Source organism: Trifolium pratense, linkage group LG4 (assembly GCF_020283565.1).
Source record: "Trifolium pratense cultivar HEN17-A07 linkage group LG4, ARS_RC_1.1, whole genome shotgun sequence".
Classification (NCBI taxonomy): Eukaryota; Viridiplantae; Streptophyta; class Magnoliopsida; order Fabales; family Fabaceae; genus Trifolium; species Trifolium pratense.
This window is the reverse complement of record NC_060062.1, coordinates 55017527-55037509: the sequence shown is the minus strand read 5'-3', so window position 1 is coordinate 55037509 and position 19983 is coordinate 55017527. Positions and strand designations below refer to the sequence as shown.

General features: G+C 29.8%; 1 protein-coding gene across 1 annotated transcript; it reads right to left on the bottom strand.

The window, feature by feature from the left end:
- Window positions 1-366: 366 nt before the first annotated feature.
- LOC123920617 (auxin-responsive protein IAA9) lies at window positions 367-5375 on the bottom strand. Its single transcript, XM_045972908.1, has 7 exons — window positions 5159-5375; window positions 3244-3676; window positions 3000-3163; window positions 2337-2563; window positions 2100-2241; window positions 1794-1855; window positions 367-696 (listed from the first exon to the last, which is right to left on the bottom strand). Exons 2-7 carry the CDS (start codon window positions 3655-3657, stop codon window positions 659-661), a joined length of 1047 nt encoding a protein of 348 aa, XP_045828864.1. The 5' UTR covers window positions 3658-3676; window positions 5159-5375; the 3' UTR covers window positions 367-658.
- Between the last annotated feature and the right edge of the window lie 14608 nt (window positions 5376-19983).

The following is a 19983-nucleotide window of genomic DNA, read 5'->3' as shown; positions in this document are numbered from 1 at the left end:
TGCTACTTCGTATGTTTGATTCTAGCTAACCTTTTCAAGTATTTGTAGGTTAACCATAGCTTAAAATTTAGATTCATCATGTTAGAGTTATTGAGCTCAAATTCAGAGAAGATACTAGTTATCCAAGTAAGACATAGAATTTAGAGTCATTTACAGAATGTAGAGGCTTGGTCTCATCAAGTTTGAAGTTTGAATTTAACAATTTAATGTTCAATATTGAGCCAAACTTGAGATTTTATGAGTTGATGTGCACTAAATTAGAACTTGAATCCCTAATAGCTGAGACCAAATATTAAACTTTGATTATTTTTTTGCACAAGTTTCATAAGATAGTAGTAAAGTAGTAACAAATCACATAGAGCAATATACTTGCTGCAAACATACATTCATTCAAACATAAGGTTCCTATAAAGATTACATAACTCCCCAAATACTAATACTGAAGCTAGCTTCATAAAGTATTGAAGTATATAACAAATATGTAACATAATAAAGATCAAGACAACTAATAGGGACTTCAAAACATAATAACATCTTAACCATCAAAACACATGGATTTAGTTTTTTATTCCATGGTTTTCTTTCCATGTTCTTCTAAGGTACAATTTTACTTTACTAGACAAAAAACATAGTCAGTAGTCCCAATAATATCATTTATTCAGCTCCTGCTCTTGGATTTTTCCATGGCTCTTGGAGCTGCAAAGAGAAGAAAACTACCTAAGCAAACTTACATTATGAATAATAGTTTTCTTGTGTTACAAGGAAACAAGAAACTCAAAGCAATACATAACAGTCATTGTCGATATAAACCAGAGGCACTTTCAATCATTATTTCCTTGACTTACAAGTTTCAAACAATCACAATCCAATGCATCAATATATTCAAAACTTTTTTTTTGCTTCTTTAGTGGATGAAGAAGTGGCGTACTTGGTACTTCCTTTGTTTCATTACGTGTCACACTGACATTTGAAATATTTCGGTCTCAAATTATTTTTCACTTTAATATACCAAGCTGGAATTTATTTTAACTTTTTTCCAATAATATCCTTATTTAATTAAATAGTCCACTTAACTATTCAACTCTTACTAATTTCAACCACTCTAATTAATATGGTTATTTTAGGTTGCCAGTTCAAAAACAAAAAAATGGTTATTTTAGGCTATACACATTATTTTCTGAAAGAATTCAACATAACTACTCCCTCCATCCCTTGGTATAAAACACCTATTAAAATGTCATTGTCCCTTAATACAAGACCCTTTCTAAAATTCTAACTGCATTAATGATTTCTTTACAAAAATGCCCCTATTAATTTACCATTGGAAAACATAAACTCTTTTTTCCTCTTATGCTATCAATAATTGTAAGGGTTTATTATGGAAAAGTAACACAATATATTCTTGACAAATTTAATACTACAAGCCTATAACTGTCTTTCTTAATATTCTTGCTTAAACACTAGTTTAGTGAACATACTGTACATAAAACAATTTAGTAATAATCAAGAATACACATCCTTCAAAGAAAGGATGAAATTTTTATTCTCAACCTATATTATCCATGTAAACAAAATAACCTTCAATGATATAAAATTAATTGACATATTGACCATGATTTGATGGTCTAACTATAACTTAAACATATAAGGATTCAGGATCATAATCTACTGCAGGATATTAGCCCTGTAGGGGTAGCCTTGTACGAAGCAGAAGCTTCTAGTCCATCAATTCATTGATAGTTTTGCAGTGATAAATATGCTAATTGTAATGAATTATCACCTATATTACATACCTAAGCCAATTGCATCAGACCCCTTCATGATTTTCAGCCTTTTGCATGTGTCAGTGAACATGCTGCACACAAAAGAGACACGATGGTTAAGAACAGTATGCAAACTAGAGTGTAGTGAAGTATGTTAAAGATTCAATTCAGCAACAAAAATTAAGCCATTTTCCTAAGACTGCACTCTTCATCTATAAACTAGAGTGTAGTGAAGTATGACTATTTTTTGCTTATATTCGAGTCCCGAGTAGATGCATCTACGCAAATGCAGTCAATGTCTCGTGTATAAAGATCACGACAGGTATATAAACTTACTCCCATGGTACATCTCCTACAAGCATCCAGTCACCATCTTTATCTTCATAAGTGACCACATATTCAGAACCATGCAGGAAGTCCTTCAACTTGCTCTCGCTCAACATTTCTCTTCCCGGAGCTCCATGCGAACCACATTGACCTGATGAAATACACCGAGTGTAGTAAAAGAAAAATAGTGATCACGAAACTCATTTTATGATTCATTAGCAGTAAATTAAAGTTGCAACAGATCACCTAAGGTAAAACAGCTGAACATCTTCTCAAGGTCAGAAGACAATTCCTGGTACGTTGTATAGTTTCGTAGATCAACCTTCCTTAGATAAGGAGCACCATCCATGCTAACCTTCACAAAGAGTGCAGCTGGACCTGGTTTTCCATCCACTTCATCATTGTTCTTTGAAGCGTTGGCCAATGAGTTTTTCCTAAATGATCTAATAGGTGGCCAACCAACAACTTGTGCTCTGTGATAGATAAGAAGTAATTAGCATTATTACAAAGACAAGGAAAATCCCTTTTTAAGGTATCGACTAAAGTCACTAAACCATCAATGTAGTCATTCAATTCAAGCATCGCATATCACTCTCTTTCCTATTTAGTCCAGAAACTATATCAAAATAATAAATAGCCCTTAAACTAGATCGTATCTGTCAAGTTAGTCCCTAAACTATATGAAATCCATCTCTTGAGGGACTAATTTGATGAATTTCATATAGTTCAAGGGATAACTTGACGGATTTCATATAGTTTAAGAACTACCTATCATTTTTATATACTTTACGGGATATGTAGGAGAGAGTGCGATACTTAAAGAAATAAACTGATGGTTTACTCTTACAGTCTTTTTTCAACTAGATTCTCTGAAAATAGTGAATCCTTAATCTAGCATGTTCTACTTACTTAGCAGCCGGTGCACTGCCATTGGTAGGAGCTCCAGTTGCATTTGCTGCACAAGGGCTCTCTTGTAACACCTTGATTGGTTTTTCTTTAACTGTAGTAGGCTGAGCTCCAGAAGGTCTTGGTGATAGCATTAAGTTTACACGCGCATTACCATTATATTTCGCCTGCATCACAGATTGTCAAGAATCAGACTCAGAAGCAGTATGAACATTTGTTTGCCCTCTAGTAAAAGGAAAACGTTCACCTCAGGGAACACATCTATTGTGTCAGCGAAACCTCTTTTGTTGCCTGAAACCACATTTTTCTGAGACACTGAGCAGATTCCATCTTTCGTGGGAAGCAAAGGGAAAAGTGGTTTCTCGTCAAGATTTGTCGAGCTCAATGTAAAAAGATCTGGATCCCTTTCAGGTGACTGGGATCCAGGAAGTCCCAGCCTTAACTCTGTAGCTTTCAAGTTTAGGTTCACTTTTTTCTCATCGGACAAGCTCGGGACAGTAGAACTGTCCACCGATGAGCAATCCGACAAACCAAGGTAATTGCGTTCTTTCAATCCAACTCCGGTTTGTGAAAAACAGTCCAAGGACTGTGGAGATGCAGATGCTACCGTTGAGGGGTTGCTCTGCCGTTCCTCTTCAGGAACCAGCAGTGGCAGAGACATCAGATTCAAAATATACAAACTGTCTTAACAAGAAACCGTTAATAGAAGCACAATTCACTCAATACATTGGCAGAAAGAAATGTTATAGTACTAACAAAATCAACAAAAGATCAAAACAAACAGAGTTTTTCACACTTCATACAAGATGAACATTGTCTCCGTTTCATCTAATTAGTCTAACAAGAATGAAAAAAATACTAGGAGGCTTGGAAAGACATGATTACATTCATCTAACTAGTCAAATCGAAGGCGTGTCTAACACTGACAACAAGTTATTACATTCAATGATTTCATTGTCTCAAATTAACTATCAGTGTTAGTAGCTTGTCCGGTGTCTGTGTCATTGCTTCATAGTACAAAAATCAGATCGTGAGTAATAAGACAGCATCCAATTGCATGTGACTATCTATGCAATTGCGATTGATGGTGCATCAAACACACACATTTGGTCACGATTCTTCGCAATATCAAGGATTGCAAAAACGTCCACCGTGATACAATTTTTCCTATGTTTGGTATCATGGTGGGTATGCCAGAATCGGGGTGATCCACCATGATTTTTCAAAAGCTACAAAGTGTAGCTTCTATGAAATCACGGTGAATCACCGTGATTCACACATATCTGCCGTGATACCAAACATACATTTTTATACTGTGTCAAGATAAGGTGTCAATTATTTTTTGTCCAGATAACATCACTCTTTATTAATTGACAGTCCAGTTTGGTTTTTACATAAATCTATTATTGATCATCTATAAATGATTTCATGTCCAAGATTAGTTTTTCTCGCCCTCATAGTGATCTATGCAATAGTTAAAGATTAAAACAGCAGTGAAACAAAATAAATTACTAGAGTGTCGAAAAAAATTCTGGATAAATCACAACAACAACAAAATAATGAAGCTCATAAATCATGATTCCAGAGCAAATAAAAAAAAAAATGATTTGTACCTAAAAAAATAATAAAATAAAAAATGACAACACGTAGAAGCTAAAAAAATGGTAAAAATGACTTATACCCTTCTTAAATCCTAATGAGTAATGAACATGTCAAAAAAAATCCTAATGAGTAATGAACATGTAAAAAATGCAAAAAACAAAAATACCATGAAAAATTTGGGGATTTTTTTGGCAATGAAGAAACTCCAACAAAATAAGCCAAATAAATAAACATATTGATAATCTATGTAACATTTAATAGCACCAGATTAAGCAATAAATGAAAACAAAACAATCAAATTGCAAGAAAAAAAAGTGTACTTTTATTAAAATAGATCCACACTCACACCAACCCTTTTGCCAAAATATTTCCTTTGAAAATAAAAAATAAAATAAAAAAACTTAGCAAGGAATGTGAGTGAAAAAGAAAAACTTAGAAAATACAAAAACATAAAAGAAGAAAACATTGATACATAAATAAACACGAAAGCATAATAGGTAAAGAAAAACACATGAAGAAAATAATAAAATAAAATAAAATGAAGCAAAGAAATGACTCACATGTGGAAATGGAAGGTTGGTGTAGCAAAAGAGAAGAAGAGTGATTATTCTTTGTTGTTTGAAGAGTTGGCAGAGTGAAGAAGAAGAAGAAGAAGAAGAAGAGTGAAACCTAAAGAGCAGAGAGAGAAAAGTGAAAGAGTGAGAGAGAGAAGAACTCAAGGGGGTTCCATTCCATTAAGCACAAAGCAACAAAAAGCTTTGAAGTGTGCATATACTGCTCTTAAACAGAAAAACAAACATAATAATAATAATAATAATAAATTAATTAATTAATTAACCTTTTCTTTCTTTCTTTCTTTCTTTTCATCATACTAACATATTATTATAATAATAGAAAATAATAAAAGGGGACAGGGGCAAAACAGACAAACACCTGCTGCGACTGTAACAACTCACACACTTTCATTTCTTTACTTTAAATTGGAAAAATTTGTTAGGCTTTTTTTTTATTTTTTTGAAAGTGTTGTTAGACTTGTTAAGGTAAAGGGTTACATACACAATTTTCATGATAAAAAATGGACTAAGCGGGTGTGAATGGTAAAGGGTTACATATCTAATTGGATGTAGGTCGGGTCACGGAATAAAAGTTGTAAGAAATTAGTTATGAATTTATATATATATATATATATATATATATATATATATATATATATATATATATATATATATATATATATATGGAGCGGGTGTGAATGTCTAAAAATTTATATCTTAATAATCGAAATCGATCGAACAACGATTAAGATGCAAATTAATTTTTTCTTTAATTTTGAGTCTCTCTCTCAACATTGTAATATGTAGAAGAATGAGGTGTAATATATACTATAATATTCTAGATTTATTCTTAAAAAAATAAAATAAAAAAATCTAGTTATTATTTTAATTTATGCTTCTCATCAAGGAGTAGTTGATTTGTTGTTGTCTTTCATCTAGAAATTTTAAATAAATTAAATTGCAACTCACATTGTTCATTCGGTTCATCTATCTTTTATTGCATTGTGTACGAAGTGTTAAACTCTTTAAGGAATAGAAATTTATAGATCAATGGAATTTTTGATGTAGCAACAAAGTTTCAATCTAACCCATTAAAACCGACTCATTCTATCTGTCACCCGTATGACTTGACACCCGAACAATCCGAAGATATAGACGATTGATTTGGTCCAAATTAAGAGGTTGTGATTTTTATCGGTTTGATAATTTTCGACCCGAAATCGATCGAACTCGACTGATGCTCAACCCTAATAAAAAATACGAGGTATATCAGTTTTCTTAGTTAAATAAGCTTTTAGTTTCTAAATTTTATTTTCCGTTATTATAAAATCTTTTTTAGATCCTCTCCATTTTCTCTCTCTCTATTTTTCCTCTCTATTATTATAATTTTAAAGAATTTTAAAATGTATATTAAATTATTTGATCACCAAATATCACATTATTGAATTTATATTCCAAAATATTAAGTGGCTAAGCCACTCAAAATAAAAGACTCACCATCAATCTCCACAATGGCATCAACACCAGCTTCATCACTACATCAGTCAAATTGGCTAGTCCGCCCCAATCCGACACGATGGATCAGACCAAGGTTGTCAGACTCGAGAGTCTACTCAGACTCAAAAAGGGTCGTAGACTCGACTCGTACGAGTTTATGGAAACTTAAAAATGAGTTTAAAAAGCCTATAAATTACTCATAAATGACATATATATATATATATATATATATATATGAGGAGGGTTATATTGACTCCAAGAGTAAGTTTTATAACTTACTCCAAATCTTGACCTTTGATTTTAATTCCAATTAATGGCTAAGATTGATTGATAATAATTATTAAGGTGAGACTTATTTCTTTGTTGCACTGGAAAATAAGGATGATCAAAACATACCTCAAATAGAATGAATTAATGAATTTTTCTACCATAAAAAAAGAAGAAATTAAACCATTAATTATCAAAAATCAAAATTATCAAAATAATGATTCTTCGCCTTTGTTAATTTTTTATACGCATAATAAATTGCATAGTAGAAAGGATAAAAATACTCTACCAAAAAAAAAAGTATAAAAATACAAATGATAACATTTGTACCAACAAAAAAAAGAAAACAAATTTTAAACCAAAAAAAAAGGTAAACAAATGATTGCATAAAAATAACAATAATTGGTACATTTTCTTATAAAAAATATACAATAAAATAATCAACTCCATTTAAAATAGTTCAACATAACAACGGCAAAGGAACACATGAATAAAACACATAACACAAATAAATAACCAATATTATGTACCAAAAAAATAAATTAAATAACCAACATTAACTCTTGCCATAAGCATAATAAGAGCTAAAAGTTCAAAAGCAAAAGATATAAAAATCCAAAAAAATCATCACTATGGTCCAACCATCATCATAAACGCGGATTGAACAAACATAAAATTAGGTGTATAGGCAAAGAGAAGAAAAGAGCACACATGAAATAAATGGTGTATTGTCAACAAAAAAAAAAGAAAAAGAAATGTTGTACTTAAAGTGTCCAAAAAAAAAATGGTTTATTCGTAAAAAAAAATAATTGTGTACTTACAATTAATTGCTAGAGTTATTCTATTTAAAGTATGTTTTGATAATCTTGATTTTCAAGTGCAACAAAGGAATAAGTCTCACCTTAACAATTATTATCAATCCATCTTAGCCATTAATTGGAATTAAAATCAAAGGTCAAGATTTGGAGTAAGTTATAAAACTTACTCTTGGAGTCAATATAACCCTCCTCTATATATATATATATATGGGGTTTTCTAACTTAGACCCTAGTTAGGTCTAAGTTAGCAAGGTGCACCTTTTGAGTTGGACAAAAATACCCATTTTTTTTTTTTTGAAACAATAGAGCAACTGGGGCATGTATGTAATTTGCATCATAAAAATACCCTTTTTTTTTTTTTTGAAACAATAGAACAACTATTACATTTTTTAAATTTCTTCCAAATTTCGACCTCATTTTACGTGCGAATCGAACGCCGATTTCAAAAACTAATACCGGAAACCTTTGTAAAATTGAAAAACGATCAAAATCCATATAAGGAACGTCGAGTTTCGTTGAGTATTGAGGGAGATCGAACCGGGTCAAAAACCGGGTCGCACGACCCGTTTCTGCATAAAACGGGTGGGAGGGACGATGAACAGTGCGCGTCGCCCACGCCCACTCTCACCGACGGCGCGTGGGGGCGCGTGCGGCCTCAGGGAGGCTCTATTTTTTTTTTATTTTTTCATAATAAAATAGTAGATAATATTCTGGAAATTTTGGTATATTGTATGAAATTTTTGGAGATCCGAAACTATTTTTAGTTAATTAAATGAGTAAAAAGGTAATTAAAAATATTATAATTCCATAAAAAATTTCCAAAATTTTATGTAAAGTACTATGAATTATTTAGAACCCTCTTGTGTACCTCACTCTCCCTAGTTCAAGTCATGAAATTATTTTCACAAATTCCGCTGATTATTTAAAACCATTTAACAAATAATAATAATAATTTCATAGATTTGTACTCTGAAACCAATTGTTTTTTTATTTGTTTCTAATAAAATATTAGATAATATTCTGGAACTTTTGGTATATTTTATGAAATTTTTTGAGACCTGAAACTATTTTTCGTTAATTAAATGAGATAAAACGGTAATTAAAAACTATTGTTTGCTTCTGAAACCATTTAGCTGGAAGAATGGTTTCAGAGAGTTATACTGTGAAACCATTCTAGCAGTAAAATGGTTTCAGAAGCAAACAATTAAAAATCAACTCCCCTGAAACCATTCTATCAGTGAAATGGTTTCAAAGTACAACGCTCTGAAACCATTGTACCAGCTAAATGGTTTCAGAATGGTTTCAGAAGCAAACAATTAAGAAATTACTCACTGAAACCATTCTACCAGTAAAATGGTTTCAGAGAGTTATACTGTGAAACCATTCTACCAGCTAAATGGTTTCACAGTATTATATAAAGATAATTAAAGGTAGTGAAAAATTGAGTTTTTTTTTTGTGTCCAAATCAAACGAACCAAGTCTCTATTTGTAGAAAAAAAAAATTATGAATTTTGGTATAAAAATAAAAAAATAAAAAATTAATTTACAACGAAATAATTGAGTTTAAAGTATTAAATGAAAAAAAAAACACGCCAACCACCCAGCAGTTGACACGTGTCCTGCTTTTTTAAAATGAAATTTTCTCTCTCCAGGCGCAGATCTAGTGTGGTGCACGCGCTGGCTTATCATGGAGATGGATGATCTGGACTGTCTGATTGATCCGACAGCCATGATGAGATCGTCTCTTGGCCGTCTGATGGAAATCAACGGTCTGTAACGGTGGTCCTGCGGTAGGCGCGCGACACTAGATCAGCGCCAATATGTTTTTTTTTTTTTTTTTAAAAAAAAGAAAGGGTATTTTTGTCCAACTCAAAAGGTGCACCTTGCTAATTTAGACCCAACTGGGTCTAAATTAGCAGCCCCCTATATATATATATATATATATATATATGAGTCAGGATCCGTTGACACCAACTAGTTTGACACCAAATGTTACACCTCTCAATAACGTTTTAACCGATATAAATTTTATAAAATCCACCGTTGGATTGAAAGTTTACATCATATAGATCATTTGTGTAAAATTTCAAATAAATCCAAAATCATTTGATATGTTATTGAGATACATCAAAATTAACGGTTTTTGTATTTTTTTAAATGCCGTTAATCTTTATGTGTCTCAATAGCATATCAAATGATTTTGGATTTGTCTGAAATTTTACACAAATGATCTATATGATGTAAACTTTCAATCCAACGGTGGATTTTATAAAATTTATATCGGTTAAAACGTTATTGAGAGGTGTAACATTTGGTGTCAAACTAGTTGGTGTCAACGGATCCTGACTCTATATATACTCCCTCCGTCCCGATTTATAAGGGAAAAAAAAAAACACACTTATTAAGAAATTCATTTAATATTCTAAAATCTATCAAAAACATAATTTTGTTTCCAAAAATACCCTTATTAACTTACTCTATGAAAAAGCAAAACAATTTAATAACTTGCTCCTAATTTCTAAGTGCTTCTCGTACACTACTCCATTTAAAAGCACCAATGACCCATCAACTTCTACTCATCAGTGGCAAAGTAAAAAAAAATAGTAGCAAGAATTGATGTTACTTGGTTCAATACAATTGCCATTACGTCATATTCATTCCCTGAGAGTTTTGCATCGGTACTGTAGCACTACAATCCTAGACTCTTGGTAATTAATTGCTTTGGAAAATATAACTAGGGGTATTTTTGGAATTACAAAATTAAATTGGTCAAATTTCAACAAATTCCCTTATAATTTGGGACAAAAAAAATGGTCTTTTTTCTCTTATAAATCGGGACGGAGGGAGTATATATATATAATGGAACACCAATTAACATAAAATTCAATTTTCAAATAAAAATTCAAAATTCAAACTCCAAACAAATTTGTCAACAAAAAAACTCCATAATAAAACAAACAAAATAACAAAGCTCTGGTGACATCATCACCACCAATATAATCATCACCATCATCATCAAACTCTGCCCCAGATAAAACACCTTCTTCGTCATTAACCAAGGTTGGATTGCTTGAACTTCCACTTAATTCAACATTGCCGCCACCATTGCACAACATTGGTAATAATAACATCAGGTTCCTCAACATTGTTAGTAGTAACATTAACTTCAGTTTGCTCATTATTTTCTTCATTAAGGGTTTTCAATTTTTTTTTTTTTTTTTTAATTTTGTGTTTTGGATGTGGATTTTTTAATTAAAAAAATTAAAAATTTTTGAGAAAGAATTATAGACTCGTAAACTCGCCATAAACTCGCGAGTTTATACGAGTCTATGTGAGTCTATTCGAATCTAATCGAGTTTATCAAAAATCGATTCTATGAGTGAGTCAATTCGTTTTTGCTTCCTAGATACGTAAACCCGTACGAGTTTAAGAGTCTACTCGCGAGTTTGACAACCATGGGTCAGACTATATATATGGGTTAGCCCGAGCCAGTCCAATTAATTTTGGGCTACATATTTATGAGCCCGGCCCAGCCTGTAAGGGTCATTTGGGCTAATGGGCCGGGCCGGTCATTTCATTTTATTTTTTCCTCATTTATTCGATCTTTTTTACATGACTTTGATGTATTAGTTCCTCATAATTATCAATTTTATAATTTTATTGATATATAGTTGTATGCAAGTGTAAATAATTTTTACATCAGCATTAAATATCAATTAAACTCAAGTTTGATTCTTATAAAAGAAATTAATAAATTAAATTTAGGGTGTGTTTGGTAACACAAATAAGCTAGCTTATAGCTTATTATATGAGCTTATAAGCTTGTTTAAAAAATTAGAGGTGTTTGGTAAGAAACTTTTTTTACTAGCTTATAGCTTTTTTTCAAAAACTACTTCGGGTCTGTTTGGTAAAAATAAGCTATAAGCTAGCTGATAGCTGAAAAGCTAGCTTATAGCTGATAGCTGAAAAACTAGCTTATTAAAATTAAAGTGTTTGGTAAAACTAGCTTTTAAAGTGGTTATTAAATATAAAATTACATAATTGATAGTGGATAGTTTATTTTTTAGAGTGGGTAGTTATTAAATTAAAGGGTAAAAATGGAATAAAGTGTAAAAAGCTATAAGCTATAAGCTCAAATGCTACTTGAAATAGCATGTGAAAAAAAGCTATAAGCTAGTACAAAAAGCTTGTTACCAAACACCTCTAATTTTTTGAAACAAGCTTATAAGCTCATATAATAAGCTATAAGCTAGCTTATTTGTGTTACCAAACAGAGTCTTCAAGTAGCGTTTGAGCTTATAGCTTTTTACACTTTATTCCATTTTTACCCTTTAATTTAATAACTACTCACTCTAAAAAAGAAACTACACACTATCAATTATGTCATTTTATATTTATTAACCACTTTAAAAGCTAATTTTACCAAACACTTTAATTTCAGCTATCAGTTATAAGCTAGCTTTTCAGCTAGTTTATCAACTATCAACTAGCTTATATCTTATTTTTACCAAACAGACCCTTAATTTTTTTAAAAGTTTTAGGTAAATATGACTTTTTTTTTTATGCTTACACATTTAACTATATTTTTTATAATAACTTTTCAATTAGATGATAATTTTTTGTATTATTTTAACAAAAATGATTTAATTTTTCGTTAATGGGCCGGCCCGAAACCCGATGGGATAGACCGGACCAGCCCAATTTTCAATTGCCTAATGGGTTTGGGCCAAAAAGACGCAGTTTCATTTGGATTAGGTTTTTGAGGTCTGATCCGCCCAAATTCGTGGACTAATGGATCGACCCATTAGCCCGACCAATTTTTGGTAGCTCTATTCATCATCGTTCATCTTAAAACTCACCATCTTCTTTTTAGAGATTCTTTAGAAACAACGCAATGTAGTTTTTAAAGGATATGCAAGAAAAAGGGGTAACTTTTGTAATTGATAGTATTGAAGCTGCTACTATTACCACTATGGAGAATGATGGTGAGTTTTCTTCTATTTTGATTACCTTAACAACTTTGGCTATGTTTGATAAAACCATAGCTTATACTAGTTTATAAGTTCAAAAGATTTATTTTATATGTAGATTTTTTACATTACATGATTTGATTGGTTGATTATGTGAAAAAAAATTACACTATCAATATATTCAAACTAAATTTTATATGTAGATCATAATTATTCTTTTTGTTAATCGAGATTGGAAAAGAAATTATGATTGATTTGGATGTTACTCTTCTTAAATTTTATTTTGATAAATAATCATGACCTTTATGACTTTAACATTCTCTAAAGAGACATAGTTTTTATATATTCATTTGTTCTCTATCATGAGTAAAAGCATCTAATATTCACACTTTACTAAAAGATTTACTTAAATCCAATTAATTTGTTTTATCTTGTTAAATAGAATAACATATATGAAACCATATATATATATATATATATATATATATATATATATATATATATATATATATATATATATATATATATATATATATATATATATATATATATAGAGTCAGGATCCGTTGACACCAACTAGTTTGACACCAAATGTTACACCTCTCAATAACGTTTTAACCGACATAAATTTTATAAAATCCACCGTTGGATTGAAAGTTTACATCATATAGATCATTTGTGTAAAATTTCAAATAAATCCAAAATCATTTGATATGTTATTGAGATACATCAGAATTAACGGTTTTTGTATTTTTTTTAAATGCCGTTAATCTTTATGTGTCTCAATAGCATATCAAATGATTTTGGATTTGTCTGAAATTTTACACAAATGATCTATATGATGTAAACTTTCAATCCAACGGTGGATTTTATAAAATTTATATCGGTTAAAACGTTATTGAGAGGTGTAACATTTGGTGTCAAACTAGTTGGTGTCAACGGATCCTGACTCATATATATATATATATATATATATATATATATATATATATATATATATATATATATATATATATATATATATATATATATACTTCTTAAAATCGATTTGAGCTAAGGTTTAAAAGAGTTAAATTATGGGTTCAAATTCAGACAAAAGAGAAAGAAAAAAATACTAACTTAACAAGTAATTATTAACATTGGTCACTTTAAAAAGAGAATTGACATGCTCATTCCTCAAATGTGACATGTATGAAAACCTGTTCTATGAGATTAAAATATTTATTAAAAATACAGTTTTTTTGTCAGGTAGTTAGTGGTTAGAAATTTCATTTTTTAATTAAAAATACATTTTTATTAGTACATGTTTATCTTACTAATGACATCATTAAATTTATTATTTTTTTACTAAAAAGTGTTATAGCATTTCATTCAATCATAATAAATTATTTAATACATGTCAGAATATCAATGAAAATGTGAAAACTAATAAAGCATGTAAGTACTCTTATAAAGGTACGAGTAACTTTGTTGGCTTGTCCCAAATAACTTAACATGAGAGTTTCAGAACGAGTGTCAAAATAACATCTAAAATCATGAATAAAAATGATATATTTATCTTTGTGTTTTTCAAGTTATCCATAACCCTCTTAGATTCGAATTTGAAATATTGTTGTGGAGATGCAAGTCTTGAACCCATCTCAAGGCAATTGAGTAGGCCTAGAGCTTTAGTGGTGTTAACTTTTAAGGTATGAGAGAATCATTCAGTTTAGCGAATACAAAATGTTTGACTTCGTTCTAAACATACATGAAAGTGCTTACTATATTGTGAGAAACAGAAAAAGAAGCATTTATGTTGCATTTGTAACACCCTAGTTGGGTTTTGTCCGACTATTTGGAAGTCGTGTTTGAATATTAAAAAATTACCTCTAATAAAAAACCGTAAATTTTTTTTAAAAAAATCATGTTATATTTTAATTGTAAATAACATGAAATCACACAAAAAAAGAAGTAATTATCATTGTATATAACATCAAATAGATACATCCTAATCAAGGATTAAATTTGATGTAATGATTGAAAATGTATAATAGTTGAGTTTGTAATAATAAGTTACATGTAATAGTTTCAATTATTAAGTTTTTTTTAAAAAAAAAAAATATCAGTTTTAAATTTATTTAATATGATTAGAAATAAAATTATACAAAAAAGGCAATGTAAGAATTTAAACCAAAGATCTTGTACATAAACTAAAAAATAAATATTCTATCACTAATCTATCGAGAAAGATGTTAAATAGTGTCACTGAGTCATTAATGGTTAAGGTCCTTAAGGATATAAAAATGGTAATATATAATCTTAAAAGTGTATTCAATATTTTGAAATTTTAAAAATTAATTGTTTCTTCTTACATACTTAATTCAATAAACTTAAAAAATTATCTTTTGCTATAATTCTTTTGCTTAGTTTCAAAATCACACGGAGTATGTCACACAATTGCAAACATGATCGAAATCAATTACAGTCATTTATACTAAGTTTTTAGAAGTTGGCCGTTTTAACTTTCCTTTTTTATTTAAAGGGTTTTGCTAAACAGTGATCTCGGGGCACTCTTTAAGCATTTCATTTAAAAAAATAATTTATCCAAAAAATAAAACATTTCAATTTCGAATGCATTGACATCACATATTTCCATAAAATATTAACAAAAAACTTACTATTTAAAATGCTTAAAGAGTGTCTGGGAGCACTGTTTAGCATTTTCCTTATTTAAAATATGGCAAATGCTAACCTATGCCCTAAGGGTGGGTTTGATTTGTTAAAGGGTAAGTACTGGACAGAACAGTACAAGACAGAACAACACAATACATGACAGAACAGCACAGAACAAACTTTTGGGATATTGAACATTTTTTTGTCTTATACGATACTCCCTCCGGTCCTTTTTATAAGAAACACTTTGGAATTTTTATTTGGTCCTTTTTATAAGAAACACTTTGACACAATTCCATTTGTACCCTTATTAAATACAATCAAATAATTCATTATAATGCTAGTGCATTAATTAGAGAGACCTATTTCTCATGCTAGTCAAAGGTTAGTTTTGGAATATAACATAAAATGTTAGAATCATTAATGAGAAAATTTATCTTCCTTGGTCTGTGTGATTTTGTCAAAGTGTTTCTTATAATAAGGACCGGAGGGAGTATTTTGTTAATAAAATGGTATTTTGGCATTTTAGACAACTTGTACTGCGGACAAAAAGTTGTGTTGTGGTTTAGTGAGGGACAAAAAAATTTGTTTTTGTCCTGTCCATTGCCTCCCAGTTTGTCCAGTTCCTGAAATAGTTTGACAATCAAACACAGTACAACTACAGTTGTCCTGTCCAGTCCCTTATTTTTTAGCAGATCAAACGGACCCTAAGTGCACATTTTAAGATGCAATTAATGAACTAGTATTCCACTTAATATGTTTCAAAAATAGTAATAATCAAGTTTATTAATTAAAAGATATGGTCCACAATATTTATTAATTATTTAAATCAATTACAAAGGCAAATTGTGATACTTGCCAACCATCATCATATGATTACACGCGCGCAGCTAAATTATTTTGGTACAAAAGCAGTTTTTTTTTTTGTCAATTTTTTTTTCTTAAGTTGAAAACAAAAAATAATTTTTTTTTACTTAAAAAAAATTAAATTATTAGTATTATAAAATTCCAAAACATATTATCAATTCAAAATCCAAAATAGCACTAACAATCGTTACCATCACAATATAATACTATGATACTCAGTCTTATTCACCGAAACAAAACAAAAATACTTAAATGATTAATTAAATAAAAAAAACACTTAAATGATTAATTTTTGGTCATATGTTGGATAAAGATATGCTGATTTGTTTTTTTTTTTTGACAATAGGATATCCTAATTTATTTAAGGGTCATGCTAAACAGTGCCTCCGGGGCACTTGTTAAGCATACCAAAAAAGGAAATAAAAAATAAAATAAATATTGAAAAGACAATTTTTTATACTTTTGATGTATTGAATGCACGCATTTCGAGACATAATTTCTATTTTTAAATGCTTAATCAGTGCCCGGGGCACTGTTTAGCATTTTCCTTTATTTAAAAAGTGAAATATTCACATATTTTTATATTTTTTTACAAAAATTTATAGTTCTCCTCGTTAGCATTTTTCATATTTTTATATGCACGATTCTAAATAAAATTTATTTTGACTTACATTTTTTTTTACTATCTTTATCCACATATTTACAAATTACTGCTATACATTACTTAATTATTTAAAAATATTTATTATTTAATTCTTTTCTATTTTACACATTTTCATATTTTGTGTGTGTATAAACTAAATGCATTTTGTTTAGGCTTGTGTGCAAGTAAAAGAATTGGATTTGACGCAATAATTGCATCGAGAGAAGTTTATGTTGTCGGCCCTTCGATGAACAACCAAGATCGTTTAACAGATATAATCTGAACTAATAGATCTAAGTCCTCAAGTAGGTGTATCTTGTGCAGCAATTAATAGAGAATCATAAATAAGACAAATTGACAGAATAAGTTTGTTCTTTAAATTTTTCGGTATAGTTAAACAATTCAACTCAAAATAACCCGCTTCTTTTTTGGATTGAGTTGGTTATATTTTACATAAAAAATAACGTAATATGACTATTGAAACGATACTCTTTGGATTGGAGTTAAAAATTAACCGAGGGGTCCCGTGAGCTTAACTCAGTTGGTAGGGACATTGCACTATATGTGTAGGAACCCGGGTTTGAATCCGGGACACTCTCCACTTATTCACCTTTAAGGTGAACTTTCTAACCAATAAACTATTTGACAAAAAAAAATAACTGAGGGGACAATTATGACTGACAGAGATATAATTAAGGGATCTAACTATCCAAATAGAACGAACATTACTTAGGGAACCAAAACGAAACAAAAAAAATTTAAGGGACTAAAATAGTAAGTAAGCCTTAAAAATAAAAATGATTAAATTCACTTTTTGACTTATTGTAACAAAAGAACTAATTAATTTATCTATATATAAAAATGTTATATTTATAGTATTATTTTTTTTGTCGGAAACTTAATTAAACTTTAAAGAAATTTTAAGGGACTAAAATAGATCTTTATACTCAAAATAAACATAAATGAACATAGAAGTTGTTATTATACTACAAAAGTTGCTATGCTGCAAATCAGGTTTGATTCTGTCAAGAAAAACAAGGCTTCTCAGTCGAAACCACTTAATAAAGTAAAATATGTTTTCGGTCCATACTTTTATATTGACTTTTAGTTTTAGTCTCTGTACTTTAAAATCACTTGTTTTCATCTCTAATTAATTTTCAGTTTTGGTTTTAGACATAAATGTTAGGTCAACTAACTGTTGACTAACGAAAGTCCACGTAGTATTGACACGCAAAATTCCGTTGACACGTGATATCATACATGAAGGACAAATAAATCTAATGTTCCCATAATATCCAAATTATGCAATCGGATTAGGTCCTTCGAAATAGGAATACACACAAATTATTTAAGCCTAGACAGTTAACGCATTTTTTGCAACATTCATCAGTCAAAGAAAATAATTTCATGAACAGGAGAAAAAAATCAGTGAGAAAACGTTGAGAATTAAGATGAACTTGAGAGTCAGATCACATGTGAAACTATAACATCGATTGATATAATGTTCGGTATCTCCATTATTATTTTCGGACGTCCTTTTTCATGCTCGCAAAATATCATGATGAGTAATGTTTGTACGATGTTGACATTTGACATGCATATGAGAATATAATAGTGTGACAAATATAGACTCAGCTCTCACAAAAATGAAAAGAAAAAAAAGTAGAAAGAAAATAAAATTAAATAGGTTTAAATATGTTAATGTTAGTCCTGCAATTATACCACATTTTGGATTAGTCTCTGTCAATTTTTTTCTTTCTTTTTGGGTTTAAGTCCTTGCACTTTGAAAAATAAATAAATTTCAAAATGCAATAACTCAAACCAAACAAAAAAACTTACAGAGACTGATATTAAAATATGCTATACAATTGCAGCAATTAGCAACATATTTAAACCAATTAAATAATACTCCTGCGGATTTTTTTTTTTACAATAGACAATTCACATTTTAGATTATTAAATATCTTAATACATTGAGCATGGTAGTAGTTGTTCTTAAGAGCTCAACTGCGCAAGGATAAAACCAGTATGTGATCTATATATCTATAACAATAATAAAGGGAAAACTTTAAATTTTGTGTAGCCTATTTTTCTTTCAAAAATACCCTTCACAACAATTACATCTATGCCATGACAAAAATAATTATAATTAACTTCCCTTCAATTTCTTTTTTTATCTTCTAACCGTCATTTAACAATTTTTTGTAGTTTTCTTTATCTTTTCACAGTTTATGCAAGATGATTCAATGATCATCGATTCAAGTTTTTTCTTTCTTAATACTCATCTCTCAGATTCATTCTTTCTTAATACGCAAAAATTTAATTGAATAAGAATCAAATTTTTAGTAAAATCATTGTTTACGGTTTATATATACGTTAGCAAAATAGAAAATATGGACCACACAAACGGGCCATATATTATAAACGAAAATACATTGATTATTAAATGAATTTAAAAAATTAACTGTATTTTATAAAAAAAGTAGATGGAGTATGTGAATTTGTCCGAATTTTGAATTCCTTAAAAAAAATTCATAACGTATATTATAAGGGTAAATTCTAATATAGTCCACTTCATCAAGTGGTCCATGGTGGACCAGTCATGAATAACATTGTAACGAATACGAATTTTACAAAATCCACCGTTTGATTGAAAGTTTATATCATATAGATCATCCATAAAAAAATTTAGAAAAATTGAAAATCATTTGATATATTATTTAGACACATCAAGATTAACGGTTTATTAAATAACGTAAATCTTGATGGGTCTCAATAGCATATCAAATGATTTTCAAAAAATTTCAAAAAATTTATGGATGATCTATACGATATAAACTTTCAATCCAACTGTAAATTTCGTAAAATTCATATTCGATAAGTCACTTGTCCACGATGGACCACTTGTGAAGGTAGTCCACCGTACCATTAGCTATATTATAAGATGAGAAATGTACTATATGCAGTGAAAGTGAAGTTCTATCTTCCATTATATCATCATGTCCAAGTCCAACCAACAAAGATTGAAATAGTGTCACTCCAACGCATACAATCTCATATTTTGATCTTTGTTTGTTGGAGGGTGGTGGGGGTGACCAGCTTATGGCTGTATGGGCG